This window comes from Pygocentrus nattereri, chromosome 23, assembly GCF_015220715.1.
Source record: "Pygocentrus nattereri isolate fPygNat1 chromosome 23, fPygNat1.pri, whole genome shotgun sequence".
Taxonomy (NCBI): domain Eukaryota; kingdom Metazoa; phylum Chordata; class Actinopteri; order Characiformes; family Serrasalmidae; genus Pygocentrus; species Pygocentrus nattereri.
The window spans coordinates 7,794,078-7,809,837 of NC_051233.1; the positions used below are offsets into that span (position 1 = coordinate 7,794,078).

Sequence of the window (15,760 nt, forward strand, 5' to 3'; positions counted from 1 at the left end):
AGGCAGGTTCAACCGGGAGGAGACCCTGGGCAAGACCCAGGAGACAGTGGCATGACTATATCGCCCAGTTGGCCTGGGAGCGCCTTGGAATCCCCCCGGGGAGCTAGTGGAAGTGGCTGGGGAAAGAGAGGTCTGGGCCTCATTGCTTAGGATGCTGCCCCCGCGACCTGAACCCCGGAGAAGCGGAAGATGGATGGTTGGATGGATGGATGGAGATTACAAGTGATTTAAAGTGTTTGGTTGGCTCTAATTAACCACATTAGGCTTATAATATGAACATTAATTTGTATGGAGTTCTCCAGCAACTCCATATTCCATGTACTGCTATGAATAATTCCAGTAAGTAATAGTGACTCTCCCTATATGGTGTTTTTATCTTTCCAGACACATGATCGTCCCTGAGAGAGAGGCTCTTTATACTTCTTTGGCCAACAACATGGACATCATCAACCAGCAGAAACAGAAACTGGACCAGCTGGTGAGGGACCTGCAGAGCCTGAGGCTTTACAACAAAACCTCCACTTGGAGCACACCGAGCCAGCCAGCATCCACTCCTTCATCACAGAGGTGAGGACACAGGACGCACACAAACTATTCAACCATAATGTTCAGTTATTTATTTGTTTTTTCACAAGTCAGACAAAAACACTGAAACAAAAGCAATTAAAAACAGTTTAGTTTAATATTAAGGTACATAACGTAAGCGAGGTTGTTATTAACTGATTCTCTTGTTTGAGAAACGAACCAGCCAGAACAAAAACAAAAAAATAAATGTAAATATATGAAAAAACAAGTTTACCTTACCGTTCATAAAGTGAAATGACTGACAATTACTCTTTTGTTTGTACAGTTTTTAATTACCTATTTACAGGTTTTCTTACAAAGTAAACCGAATATTGCAATCAGGTCATAAATAAATAAATATTCCAGTATAGTATATATTACATGTTAGTAGATGCTTGAATAAAACATCTTAAGTTGGATGCCTGAGGAATTCATTTTAAGCTGTAAATTTAAATTTAAACCTGGTAATTGTCTAAAACGGAGGTACTGAAAGCTGGATTTCTTTTGATCTACTCTTAAACACTTCCTTGTAGTGATTTTGTACAGCTCACTTTAGGTAAAGGTAAAACTCGTCATGTCAGTTTATGCAAGTGGCCACAGGTCTTGTTTTGAATGAGTTAACAGTTTTGGAAATATAGGCAAGCTACCAATGGATGATAGTTAAAGGTATATGTGGTTTAATATGAATTTCTATCTGTTTTGTAGTTTGGATAATGAGTTGGAGAGCCTAAGAAACACACTGCTAAAGACCAATCTGGAGACCACATCCAAAGGCCCTTCAAAATCTCCATGTAAGCTCATCACAGTATTAATATTACAGTAGCATGCACAAGGGGGCGCCAAAGTAACATTACATTACATTCACTTTGCCTCTGCCGCTCTGAACGTTCTTCTCCAGCTAAGATGACTCCAGTGAAGCAGTCTCAGCTGAGGAACTTCCTATCTAAGCGGCAAACTCCACCTGTCCGGTCCACTGCTCCAGGTACAGTAAACCACACACTTTAATATTATTTAAATAGCTTCTTTGGAAGCATCTGTAGGGATTAACATCATTGTCACACTTTGAATGAAAATATGTAAAATCTCAGTCTATTTCTGTGTGTTCACATTTAAATTATCCACTTAAATATGCCAACTTTGGCTCAAAATTATATTTTTTCAAATACATGCAGTGGCTCTTCCCCTTGTAATTCATGCTGGGCTAACTGCATGGTATTTTCACTCCATTTCAAAAACCATTTAAGACAATGTAAATCAGTGCAGTAGGAAAGAATTGTATGGCAATGGCGAATAAAGGAGCCCTTTACTCTTATTAAAGAGTCAAAATGTTAGATTTGTTATTTTAGCAATAGAACACAAGAGGGAGAACACATAACCTTGAGTTATTCTGTTGCTTTTATACAACAGTTAAATAAAAAAGTAAGTAATAAATAAATTGGGCTGTGAACGTGGCATTTAATATGTTTTAATGTTCAGTTCCTCCCACCAAATTATAGTTCCTTAACAAGCAGCTTTGCTTGCTACGTGACGGTAACAAGCTCTACTCGCTCGCTGGACAGTTCGTTCTCCAGCTCGCTACACTAAATTCCCAAACTGTCATTACCGCTGAGCAAGCCTATCAGTCGGCAGCTGTGACAGAAGAGCCTAAACAACCTGGAATCAGTCAGAAATGAAACCGAACACCATTCGCTAAACGTGTAGTTTAATATTCATCATCTGACCAAATCAGACCGAGCCATAAAACTGCAGCAATATCAAGTTTATCTCAGTTTTGTCAAGTCTTGCTAAATCAATATTAATGTTGTTTTGTTAGAGTCAGTCTGTAAAGCATCTTACATCCCATTTTGTTAGTGAATGGTGATCAGTTCAAGTCCAGGTTGGCTAAGTCCAGGTTATTTAGCTGTACTTCTGCCACAGCTGCTGACTGAAAAGTTGCTCAGTGGAAATGACAGTTTGGGAACTTAGTGTAGTCTTATCTTCAGAGTCTGACCAAATCGGCTGTCAGTCAAATGTGATCATAAGTGTCTATTTTCTGTTTGTAGGAAAGTAAGAAGTAAAAATGTTCAAATGGCTTGAGCGTTTCCTACAGCTGTCAGTCATTGCTTAGCAACGGTGACTGAGAGGAGTGATGGTGTTTGTGGGGAAAAGGCGTGCTGTTATGCCGAAATAGCAACTAACTGTTCTATAAAATGCTATTATTGCATAATCACAGAAAACATACATCTGTGAGCATTAGAACATTTTCATTTAGAGAAAGCTGCAGTCGTCTGCACAGTTGAAACACATCCAGACATATTGCATGTTTTGCATGAAGTTGACACAGTTCTGCACATTTTGGTGTCAGTATTGGGGTAAAATTATGTCAGTATGTTGTCATCTGGCATGCTTGTTGAGGTTCTAGTTTGAGATTTTCAGTCAAGTTTAAATGGGTTTCCTTTAACATGTCTCCATTTCAGCCAATCTGTCCCGCTCTGCGTTCCTCTCACCCAAATACTACGAGGATCTGGACGACGTGAGCTCCACCTCATCTCTTTCACAACATCTGGAGCCCGAGGAGCCGCTAGCCCTGGCTGAGGAAGAGGAAGAGCCACCGGCCCTCCCCGTGATGACCCCACGGCACCCCGCAGTGGTTCGCACTGCATCTATCCAGCCAGGATTTCCGTTGCAGTCCACTCCATTCAGCAGAGTACAGACTGGCCCCGGGCCCATCAGCAGCCCAGGTGCGAATTGAGAATGTGTGTCAAAAGTTTGGTGACATTTAGTCCCTGCTTCAGCAGAGTTGCATAAATCCACCTTTTCATCTTACAGCAGGTTAGCTGTGCCTATTCAAGCAGTTTTTGGTCCATACATCCACACAAATGTCCTGAAAGATCCTAGAATAAAATACAGGAAAAATGTTAGTTGGACAAAGTATGTAAAATCGTTTCAGAACATTCCAAAACATATTGACTTTCTCTGATTTCTTGAAAGTCAGTGCTTTAACGTAAACTCACCTGTTCAGCCTACATGAGGCACAATACAGGGCAGCCAGTCAAAGCAGAGGTCATTTACATAAATCAGTTGTAAAGACATAGTAACAGTAATTTTATCCTTTGGGGTACAAAACAAAATGGGAGAAAAATATAGGATATGGGCCCTTTAAATGAAGCACTCTGGGTTTTGCAGTTTAGTCCAAGATTAGTTGTGTATGACTTTGAATTTAGACCCTATTGCATAAATTCTGCACAGTAACAAAACGTTTTTCCATGATTGAGGGTTGTGTCTTTCAATTCCAAAGTACTTCCCAAGATAAATATGGACAGTGCAGACAGCACCGCTCTGGCCACCAAGACAGTGAAGCATGGACCCCCACCCACAGAGAAGACCACGCCCACAACTCTACCAGCCCCACAGGCCGCAGCCAGAGCTGCTCTGAACAGACAGATGATCAGTCAGAAGCCAAGTAAGAAGACTAATTTACTGTTTGATTTTTTTTAAAAATGTACTCATACTTAATATAGTATACATCAGTGCTGCAAGCAATGATTTCTTGTTATTTGATGAATTAACTATTTCAACTGGAAAGCTTTTTCACTTCCTCTCACTTTGCCATAACTATCATTGAAAGTTCCATCAAGAAGCATGAAGCAATATTTTGACTGAATGGATCATATGAACATTGCAGAACGTTATAGAGTGCTTTATATATGAAACAGTAGAACCCATATGGCCCCCCTACGCTTCCTGTAGTGTATTACAGTCTGTCAGAGTGACTGTGTGGATCATATGAACATTATAGAGCTTTTTAAATGAAACGGTAGAAGCCATATCGCCCCCTACGCTTCCTGTAGTGTATTACAGTCTGTCAGAGTGACTGTGTGGATCATATGAACATTATAGAGCACTTTTTATATAAACACCATGTCAGCAGTGAGAATCCACAAAGAAATTTATCTTTGTCAGCTGGCGTGAAATCTCAAATTTCACTGCCATTTGATATTTTGCGTGAAATTCAGAACTTCTCAATATACGCTGATAAAAAGTGACTGGAGAAAATGTTTATGCTGGGATTTAAAATAACTGAGAATCATTTGGGCCAAGAAATGTGTGCATGTTGAATTTTATTCTACTGGATTCTATTTATTTTTAATTGAACATTATTTGTTAGGAGTTTCAAAAACAGTGTAATTTAGTCACCACCATGAGATCAGTGCAGTAGTTTTCTCTCGCCCAAAGTGGTCATTAATACATCTGAATTTCATTGCAGCACCTACCTCTCTGACCGAGTCCACTCTAAAGACTGTCCCTCAGGTGGTGAATGTGCAGGAGCTGAAGGATAAAGGGCCTGCAATGCCCGTTTCTACGGTGATCAGGTCAGTGCTTTTCTTCTGTGCCATTTTCATTTTAAAGAAAAAAACTACCTTGAAATGAAAGTTATATAACTGTTTTAAAATGCTCTTAGCATGTTTTTATAGGAAAAAGTAGAAAATTACACAGACACACACACAGATGTGTATATACACTGCTCAAAAAAATAAAGGGAACACTTAAACAACACAATATAACTCCAAGTAAATCAAACTTCTGTGAAATCAAACTGTCCACTGTCCGCAGGAAGCAACACTGATTGACAATCAGTTTCACAGCTGTTGTGCAAATGGAACAGACAACAGGTGGAAATTATTGGCAATTAGCAAGACTCACTCAATAAAGGAGTGGTTCTGCAGGTGGGGACCACAGACCACTTCTCAGTACCTTTCTGCTTTCTGGCTGATGTTTTGGTCACTTTTGAATGGTGGTGGTTCTTTCACACTCGTGGTAGCATGAGACGTACTCTACAACCCACACAAGTGGCTCAGGTAGTGCAGCTCATCCAGGATGGCACATCAATGTGAGCTGTGGCAAGAAGGTTTGCTGTGTCTGTCAGCGTAGTGTCCAGAGCCTGGAGGCGCTACCAGGAGACAGGCCAGTACACCAGGAGACGTGGAGGAGGCCGTAGGAGGGCAACAACCCAGCAGCAGGACTGTTACCTCTGCCTTTGTGCAAGGAGGAACAGGAGGAGCACTGCCAGAGCCCTGCAAAATGACCTCCAGTAGGCCACAAATGTGCATGTGTCTGCACAAACGGTTAGAAACCGACTCCATGAGGATGGTATGAGGGCCCGCTGTCCACAGATGGGGGTTGTGCTCACAGCCCAACACCGTGCAGGACGCTTGGCATTTGCCAGAGAACACCAGGATTGGCAAATTCGCCACTGACGCCCTGAGCTCTTCACAGATGAAAGCAGGTTCACACTGAGCACATGTGACAGACGTGACAGAGTCTGGAGACGCTGTGGAGAGCAATCTGCTGCCTGCAACATCCTTCAGCATGACCAGTTTGGCAGTGGGTCAGTAATGGTGTGGGGTGGCATTTCTTTGGAGGGCCCCACAGCCCTCCACGTGCTCGCCAGAGGTAACCTGACTGCCATTAGGTACCGAGATGAGATCCTCAGACCCCTTGTGAGACCATATGCTGGTGCAGTTGGCCCTGGGTTCCTTCTAATGCAAGACAATGCTAGACCTCATGTGGCTGAGGTGTGTCAGCAGTTCCTGCAAGATGAAGGCACTGAAGCTATGGACTGGCCCGCCCGTTCCCCAGACCTGAATCCGATTGAGCACATCTGGGACATCATGTCTCGCTCTATCCACCAACGCCATGTTGCACCACAGACTGTCCAGGAGTTGGCGGATGCTTTAGTCCAGATCTGGGAGGAGATCCCTCAGGAGACCATCTGCCACCTCATCAGGAGCATGCCCAGGCGTTGTAGGGAGGTCATACAGGCACGTGGCGGCCACACACAATACTGAGCCTCATTTTGACTTGTTTTAAGGACATTACATCAAAGTTGGATCAGCCTGTCGTGTGTTTTTCCACTTTCATTTTGTGTGTGACTCCAAATCCAGGCCTCCACTAGTTAATAAATTTGATTTCCATTGATGATTTTTGTGTGATTTTATTGTCTACACATTCAATGTTATGAATATTTCATTCATTCAGATCTAGGATGTGTTATTTGAGTGTTCCCTTTATTTTTATTGAGCAGTGTATGTGTGTATATATATATATATATATATATATATATATATATATATATATATATATATATATATATATATATATATATATATATATACACACATATATATACACATATATATATATATATATATATATATATATATATATATATATATATATATGAAAATAGAATATGTCTGTGTGTGTGTGTGTGTGTATGTATGTGTGTATATATATCTATATATCTATATATATATATATATATATATATATATATATATATATATATATATATATGTGTGTGTGTGTGTGTTCTTTATTTGTTTTTCATTTTTTTGAACCACAGCAACTTTTTAAACATGCTGGGTTTATCCTACAATCCTACATTAATACCAGCATAGATGAGATTGTTGTGAACATGCTCTGTGCTGCAGGCAGGTGTCAGGCCTGTACAAAAAGCCACCTGTATGTTATTGCGTATATTTAAGGATCCTCATACCACAGCTTTAGCCAAAATGGCTTCAGAGAAAAAGGCAAAGTGCGGAACGGCCACAAACTGCAAGAAGATAAAGTTAGAGTGACATTCACAGTTCTGATCTTTCTTATACGGGTATCTTTTGTCCACTGGGTAGTTTTTGGCCACATTAAAGATGACAATAAACGATAACCACATCTTTTACTGAACTGCAGTTTTATTTTCTGTTATTTGACGGAGATTCTCACTTTATCACTGCTGTCACCCACAACAGCTTCAGTGTTAAGGCACGTCGCAAAATTACAGAATAATCGTTATTTCCCACACGCTTATCCGGATAAGAGGACCCCGTTACTGGCACAGGCATAATTGTCAGGTTGCTTCCCTCTCTTATGTCGCATGTTGAGACGGTGGAGTTAAGCGGGCCCTAAGCACATTGAGTAATAGGTGGTTGCCTTTCCCCTGAGCAAAGTTTGTGCTCTACAGTCTTCTAAAGCTGTGCTGCCCTTAATGTAACATGGACTGAAGCAGGGAATTCTTATTATGCTGAGTATCAGTGCAGCTGCTGACTCACAGCGCATTTTGTGCTCATAGGCGTGTTTATAGTCGTATGCAGAAGTTTCAGCACCCCTAGTCAGATTGAGTTTTGCTGATTTAAAGTTAACACGTCCTCTACAGCAGGCAGGGAAGAGGATGTGACCTTTCAGGCCAAAATGCTGTAAAGATGGGGGGACCTTTCAGGCCAAAATGCTGTAAAGATTAGCGTTTACATCTACCACTCTGAATTCATTTTAAGAAGGCTTTGCTAATTAGCTGATGAGCTGAATCAGGTGTGTTTAGTGAGGCTGTGTGCTGAAGTCTGCAGTGTTTTGACTCACAAAGACTGGAGCTTGATACATGCTCTACAGAGAGTACATGTCTCATGTGTCTCGGTCATAGTACAATACACCCCCCCCTTCTTATGACCTAGAGGTGTGCGATAGGGTAAAAATGTCATGCCTATGGCACAAATAGTGGTACACCAGAATGAAAATTCTTGGCCAAAACAGACATTCTGGACACACAACAATGAATGCAAAAAAAGTTTGATAAATAATAATAAACAGCTTGCACAGACTTATCGCAGTGTGCAGGCTAATGTATGAAATCCAGCAGAAGACAGTTTTTTTCACTATTTATTTTCATTTCAGTGGCTGAAATGTCAGAGGAAAGAAAGAAAGAATGTTTTAAAAGATGTGCTCAGTATGAGCAAAAACAAACTATCATGGTGAAAATAGTTTTTGGTTTTTTCAGGTTCTTTTTAAATGAAATGTGTAACCACTCCAATGTCCAGACTGATCCTTTATTTTTTTTTTAAGTGTTGTTTTCTGCTGCACCTCATTCTCTGGAGTGTATATTGTTTGTGTGCATAGCGGATCTCTGTCATTACTGAAACTACACTGGTAATTTTTTATCTAAGCATGGCATCATTATATCATTTTTTTTCTGTCAGAACATTGAACGCTGTATCTTACTTTAGGCATTTTCCCTCGTGTGTTAGCCTGCTGTTTTATCGAACTATTCCACATATTGGTTTAACACTATGGGAGGATTTCTCCCCTACACAGGGCTTCAAAATGAGGTCATGTTGAGGGTCGGATTAGTCTCCAGAGAGGGGGATGATGGGTAGAGAGGAGAGGAGCAGAGATGTTGCCTGTATTCGTCTCTGAAGCAAATTGCTCATATTGGGTTTCCTTTTCAATGCTGCGTGTAAGAGGATGTAGAAAAGTGCTGTTTATAAGTCATGATTTTATATATATTTATCTAAACATGGCATCATTATCATATTTTCTGTCTGTATATCTACATACACTATTGCATACATACACACACATCAAATGCTTTTAAGGACCGTTTAGCTTTATTAGGTTTATTTTGTATTCACTTCCAGAACAATCATGACACTAGTGAAACTTTACCAAATGCTTAGTAATGACTGTTTCGGAAATGACTAGCAGACATAAATCATGTTTGTACTAAAACACCCAACCTAATTTGACCCAACTATAGAAAATATTTTGGGTAATGTTTGGGTAATGACAATTTTTAATGTTTTACACTGATTTTCAGAGTTTGGGACACATTTACTTTAATACAATGAGATTTAACTGCTTACCATGTGGCCATGAGGGACATGGATGCAGTCTCACTTTCTGCTCTGAAATGCAGGGTGTGGGTAAAATAAGGCTCTGCCCATAAACTCCGGCTATCTGTGTTTCGGTAGTGACATGAAAATGTTGGACAGTATTTATTTTAGTGTAAAAAAAAAAAAAAAGACTAATGACAAATCTAAATCTTTTACCAGGTCTGAACACTTGATTCCTATAGAATACATATAGTATAGTTATACAAATAGTGTTTTTTTTACTTATTAATTTTTTAATTAATTTAATTTTTTAAATTTATTCTGTAGAACAGCACTAACTTAAAATAGACTAACTTAGAATAGCCTGTATGTAAAACTGCTCTGTAGTGTTTGTATTATTCACATAATAATAGTTAGCATAATAGTTCATATAGACTATAATATAGTACAGGAAGTGTAGGGGCTAATGTGGCCTCTATCATTTCATTTAAATAGTCCATTTTTGCAGACTCATACAAATTTGCTCATTTGCATGCATTTTAAAGGTACAGTCTGTTTAATTCTAAATAGAATACTTCTTAATTAATTCTAATTAATAAATGAATCCTAACTATTTTTAGAATAGAATATTAATGAACCTCAAGAGGCAAAAGTAAAATAAGCAAACCATTGATATGGGCTCTTTAAAATATGGTTAGTGATTAACTGAAGTCGTACTGCTCTCGGTGTGTGAATAAATGGGGCAAGCTTGTGGTCACTGGAGCATGCAGGATAGCATCGTGGTCCGGGGGGGTTGAGGGGAGGATAACGAGGGGAGTTTCCCATCACAGCTGGATACTTCAGTGCTTCTTATCCAGCGCCTGGAGCTGTGCAGCCGTTCTGTAGTCCACATCACCATCATCACCACCCATGTACATCTGACATCTACATGCACATCTCAGCCATTCAGTTCTACTACAGCTCCGTAGGAAATTATTCAGTGCATTATTTACCTTTATTTGTTTGACACTTTTATCCAAATTGATTTACAATATAAGGAACGTGGTCTGTATATAATTAGAGTGCTTGAGGAAGCGCTCTGTTGTTATCTCTCATACTTCTTATTCTTCTTTCACACTTTTCTGCGATTAATACAGCCCGAACCGCTTAACGTACAGACTCCGTTCAAACTGCGTTTCGAAGGTCTCAGCGCTGTGACTTGTGCTGTGTATTTTTGGAGTTGATGGGATTGGTAGTTTTTCATAAAAATAAGTTTAAAATTAAAAACCTCCCGTAAGAATGAGTGTTCAGAACTTCAAATTCTAACTGACATCGATGATGTCATAGCAGGCCACTCAGTCTCACAGACGCAGCTGATCACTCAGGGAATCTGCTTTAAAATCCTTAAACTTTCACCTAGAAACTCCATTTCAGTTTTAAATGGTAGAGAAACTTGTCCTTCCTGAAACCTCAAAATATCTCATCATTTTATCAGTTAGCTTTAGAGTTATGAGCATTTGTTTGGCACTAGGCACAGAAAACGTCCCCATTCACTCCCGTGTAAATTTCTCAAAATCAAAATCTGTTTATTTCAAGATTTTCTTTGTGTTTAACTCGTCATAACGCAGACATTTTCTTCTCAATACACACGACATTGCACCAAAATAATCCTCATGGGGTCTTTTCTCACCCCATAAGCGATAGAGTAAACATTTCCCAAGTTATGGCTGTTTGTTCAGAGGGTGCAAATCGGACTCAAACAAGGCTTCTCCACTAAGAGCTGCATAATAAGAGTGACCGTTCATTTGAATGACCCCCCCACCCCACCCCCAACACATACATCTCTCCCTCTCACACACACCTCACACACACACACACCTCACACACACACACACACACACACACACACACACACACACACCTAAGGAGGTGTTGTTCACCTACACAGAAACACACACACACACACACACAGTTGCAGCTCTTTTCAAGCACTCTTGCAGTTCCTTCAGGAAATGCACATCTAGTTTAAACTGCTGTTGCCTAGGCGGAATATATATTTTAAAATTTAAGAATTCATAAGTATTCAAAGTATTCAGAGGATTATGTTCTGATCTATTTAAACCATGGAGATGGTAATAAGCTAAATGTATACAAAGTCATCATAGGCTGCTTTCTTTTGGGAGGTGTCTGTCCCAAAAACCCTAAATTTACACTTCTGAAAATAATACTTACTTTTTTTGTAATTTTTTTAAGATCTTTTTGATTTCTTTAAAAGTAAACTTGAAAGATTTAGATTTATGATGAGTTTAAAGTGATAAAATAAATCAAACAAACGTTTAGATAAAATACTTCATTTAAAAAAAGAAAAAAGATGTGTTTTCATGTCACTATACAAACAGAATTTTGGTCTGTAGACGGAGCCTTATTTTAGCCATGTTTTTAGCCATTGTTTTTAATGAAGAGTATTATGCTTTTATGTGCGCACAGCTGTTCAAAGCTGTGTTTGAATGAGCTAAAATGGTCTCTTCTGAAGCAGTCACTGCTGTAACATTTGGTGAAGTTTTGGTAGTTTTATGATTGCTTTGTTAGTGGCAAAATGGAATGTTTAATTTATTTGTTTTAATAAAATGAACATATTAAGTCAGCCAAGACAGAGATTTTAGACTAAAGTCAGTCTAAAGTCTGAAATGTGTTATCAACTCTGACGTTGAAGTAGTTGAGCAGAATAATCCATATATCCTTATAATTAATGATAATTGATTCTAATATTCCAAAATAAAGCATTTTTTTTCCTTTTCATCTAGAGCTGAAATGAAAGTGCTGTAACTGTAGAAGAGCGTTCATTTGTACTAGGAGCCTCTAGGAGATGAATCTGCATGTAAATGGGCTTATTATGAGGAGAAAAAAAAGCTAAAAGGAGCTGCTGCAGTTTAAAGGCACCTGAGCGTTTGACAGCCATCGTGACAAGAAAGCGTTACCTTTCTCCCCCTTGCTTGTTTGATTTGTGAGACAAGTTGTTTTTCAGGAGCGGCTGAAAATACTGTAGATGATAAATGAATTTTAATTCAGAGTTGACTGGATGTGCTATCTTTCCCTCTTAAAGCTGACTCTCCAGGTTATTACATGCAGACTCCTTCTGGCTGTCAGTTATGAAGAAAAATACTCCATCGACGCCGTCGCGCAGCAGGAATAATGATCCAGATGTTTGCCGCAAAGTAAAGACAGTGGAGAGGGTGGGTTCACATTTTAGATTAAGCTTAGGTTTATAGTGCTTTCAAAAATAAGAGGTTTTGAATGGAACCAAACGTTTGTTCATGTGATGCCATAGAACAGAGGTCACTAATAGGCGGGCTACAGTCCGAGTCCGGACTCAGACGCTGTCCTATGCGGACCCGGGCCCATGACCTATAAATCGGAGAATTATTTGATTTTGATGGGGTGGTCCTATTTTAATCGCCGTGGCTTTTCTAATCATTACGGTACCGATTTAGCAGCCTGGGAAGCTCACAGACCAATCGCATACGTTGTAAATATCACACTACTCAGTGTCACGCTACTCAGCCAATCAGATCTGTGCATTACGATGAGCACTGAGACTCGAGTGAGTGACGCACAGGGGAGGGACGAGGTGAGAACCAAGCAGTCGGAGAAGAAAGTGAGTCAGATTATCTCACATGACGTGCTCCAAAAAGAGAAGACTGACCATAAATGTTGTTGAAATGTTACTGAATTGTACTTTATTTGATTTGGCATTCAGTTGTTTACTGTATATGATAAAAAACGGTAAATGGCACTAAATCAGACCTTTGGTTGAGGAAATTTTCTTTAACTGGACTGTATTGAATTATATACCCCTGCCATAGAAGAACCTCTTTTGTTTCCTAGAAGAACCTCTCAAGGTTCTTTAAAGAACCATTTTTTGTAAATGAAACGTCTGACTGTGAAGAACTTTTTGACATTTAAAGAACTGCCTCATGTAAAGGTCCTCCACCAATGAAGGATTTTCCCAGAACCACACTTCTAAAACTAGAAAGGGAAAGTTCATGAACGAACTTGAAAAAGCCAGCTAATTACATTAATGCATAAAAATGATGGAAGGCTGTTGATGTTTGCAAACGTTTTGCTTAGATGGTGCTAGACGGTTGCTATGGTGTCCCAGGTTATTGCCAGGTGGTTGCAGTGCTAGTAAATACACCGGTGCCTTAAATACATGGCTTCCTTAAATTCACTGCTACTGGTACATTAAATCTATTGCAATTGTAAGTCCGCTGGTATCTTAATTTCACTTAACACCACTGCTATCTCAAATCCACTGACGCTTTAAATACACTGTCACTTTAAATCCATTAGTACCTTAAATGTTAAAACTCCACATTACCTTACAATAATTGCTATCTTAAATCCACTGCTACCTTAAATGCTTTGATTCCTTAAATCCGTTGCTTTTAGTGTTATTGCTCTGCATTAGGCTGTAAGTATATGAGGCTTTGTTTGCTGCATATGCGTGTCTGTTTGAGAGATGTGCATTTTGGCATCACTTGTGGCAGACTTGAATGTCCCAAACATTCTGCCATTCATTTCTTATGGAAAAAATATTAAATGATTCTTAATCGTTGACATTGACGTTTTTTATGAAACTGTACATTGGACTGCCTAGAAAAGCACAAGCAAACGAATCGGGTAAAGTTCCTATGAAATTGCAAAGTTTTGTTGTTCTAGCCTGAAAACTGCGGCATAAGAAACACTTTTATTTTTTGAGAGTAGAACACATTGAACTAAATTGTTGGAATATTTGCTGTGAGGATTTGATTGCACAAAAGCATAAGTGAGGTCAGGCACTGATGTTGAATGATTACTTCTATATGACTCTCAGCTCATCCTAAAGGTACTGGATGGATTTCCATCACTTCAGATGACGCAGGTTTTTGGGCTGGGGGGCTGTGGAGCTTTATACCTCTCTAGCTCATACTTGGTATTGGACATGGTTCTTCCAGAGTGTCTCATCCTATTGGTCAGTACTTTTCTATAGGTATTATACAAGCTATAATCACCTGTTTCAGCAATAGGTACACCTTAAAATATCATTCACTCATTAGAAAGTGTGTCTGAATACTTTTGGACAGATAATGTACTTTAGTGGGTAAAAAAAACCCTTTTAGTTGCAACTTTAATGAAAATAAATGCCTGTCATTGTTAAGAGATCAGATGAAAAGGCGTTTTGCCATTGTGTTAGTTGTTGTCATTTAGGAGCTGGACTTCATTCCTGATGTAGGCTTTTATTTTGAAGCGGATCTCTTATTTTAGAGTGTAACAGATTGTGAACAGGCTGAGTGACATAACTGTGTGCTTGTAGGAGTTGTATTACACACAAATGGCTGCTGTGAGCTGCTGGAAGTGAGTCAGTGAGATGCTCTCTGTTTGCTTAATGCAGTCTCCATTGACGCACATGCACTTTTAATGCAGACTCTTCAATTATTCATAGTCCAGCTGATAAACTCGTGCTGCAGGACACCCGCAGGTGCATCTTAGTGCCTCTGTAGGCCACAGGGAGGCGTCGGTGAGCTGATTTAAACTGCTTTCCAATCAAGCCAATTGTTTTTGTAGGAAATTCAATAAGTCAGCAATGCAAAAACATATATATGGTTATTTAGACAACAACACTAAGAACAGTACAACTAACCCCCACACACAATGTAAACAAAAAGCTTTAAGGGCAAAATGATTTTTATATATTGTAAAAAAAATAATAGAGCTGCAATCTGCAAAATAGTATTTTTGCATTTTCTAATATTAGAATATTGGATAAGAAAAAGAGGAGCACAAGTCCTGTTTCACTTTAGTAACTGAATGGAAAAAGCTTTTATCTTATTTTTGCTTTTATTCTTGTTATTGTTGCTAATGCTAACATTATTATTATTATTATTATTATTATTATTATTATTATTACTACTATTATTGTTATTGTTGTTGTTGTTGTTGTTAAGAATGAAAGTATTGATTTTATCAAACGGATAGTACCTGTCCTAAAATTTACCGTCAAATAGTGCATCACTTACCGAGTCCCAAATGAGTATTTCTTAGCTGCATTTTGCACCGTTAGGCTGCAGGATCCAGTATTTAAATTCCAACGTAGTGCACTGTGTAGGGAGCTGTTTGAGATTCAGCCCCAACACAAGAGGGCGCAGCTGGGTTAATGCTAAATAAGACTCATGGTAGTAATATGACAACCAGAAAGTACTTATAAAGCGAACAGTTTTCATTAAGTAGTGCTGTGTTGTCATATGTTCATTGTTATACAACAAAAGGTTTTTAAAAAATTCATGAAATGACCACAGTGTACAGTGATGGGGGAATGAATGTTCTCCTTATTCATTGGTCCAATGTTGCTTGGCAACGATACCATACTCTAAGGGAACTACATTTCTTGGTGGAATACTTGTTTATGTTGATTATTATTAATAATAAAGTGTAATTTTATAAATTACATACATATTATAATAAACTCTTTTCAGAAAACAAAAGGTGTTTTTAATCATATTTCATGTTTTCCACCATTTTATCAAAGCAATAAACCTCTT

General features: G+C 38.9%; 1 protein-coding gene across 1 annotated transcript in view; it reads left to right on the forward strand.

The window, feature by feature from the left end:
* The window catches only part of nup214 (nucleoporin 214), an 83,379-nt gene that overhangs the window by 23,188 nt on the left and 44,431 nt on the right, over positions 1–15,760 (forward strand). Inside the window, exons 19-24 of the mRNA XM_017702901.2 lie at positions 385–567; positions 1,270–1,355; positions 1,463–1,546; positions 3,021–3,284; positions 3,842–4,006; positions 4,811–4,916. Coding sequence (XP_017558390.2) covers positions 385–567; positions 1,270–1,355; positions 1,463–1,546; positions 3,021–3,284; positions 3,842–4,006; positions 4,811–4,916 — 888 coding nt within the window. The remainder of the gene's footprint in view (positions 1–384; positions 568–1,269; positions 1,356–1,462; positions 1,547–3,020; positions 3,285–3,841; positions 4,007–4,810; positions 4,917–15,760) is intronic.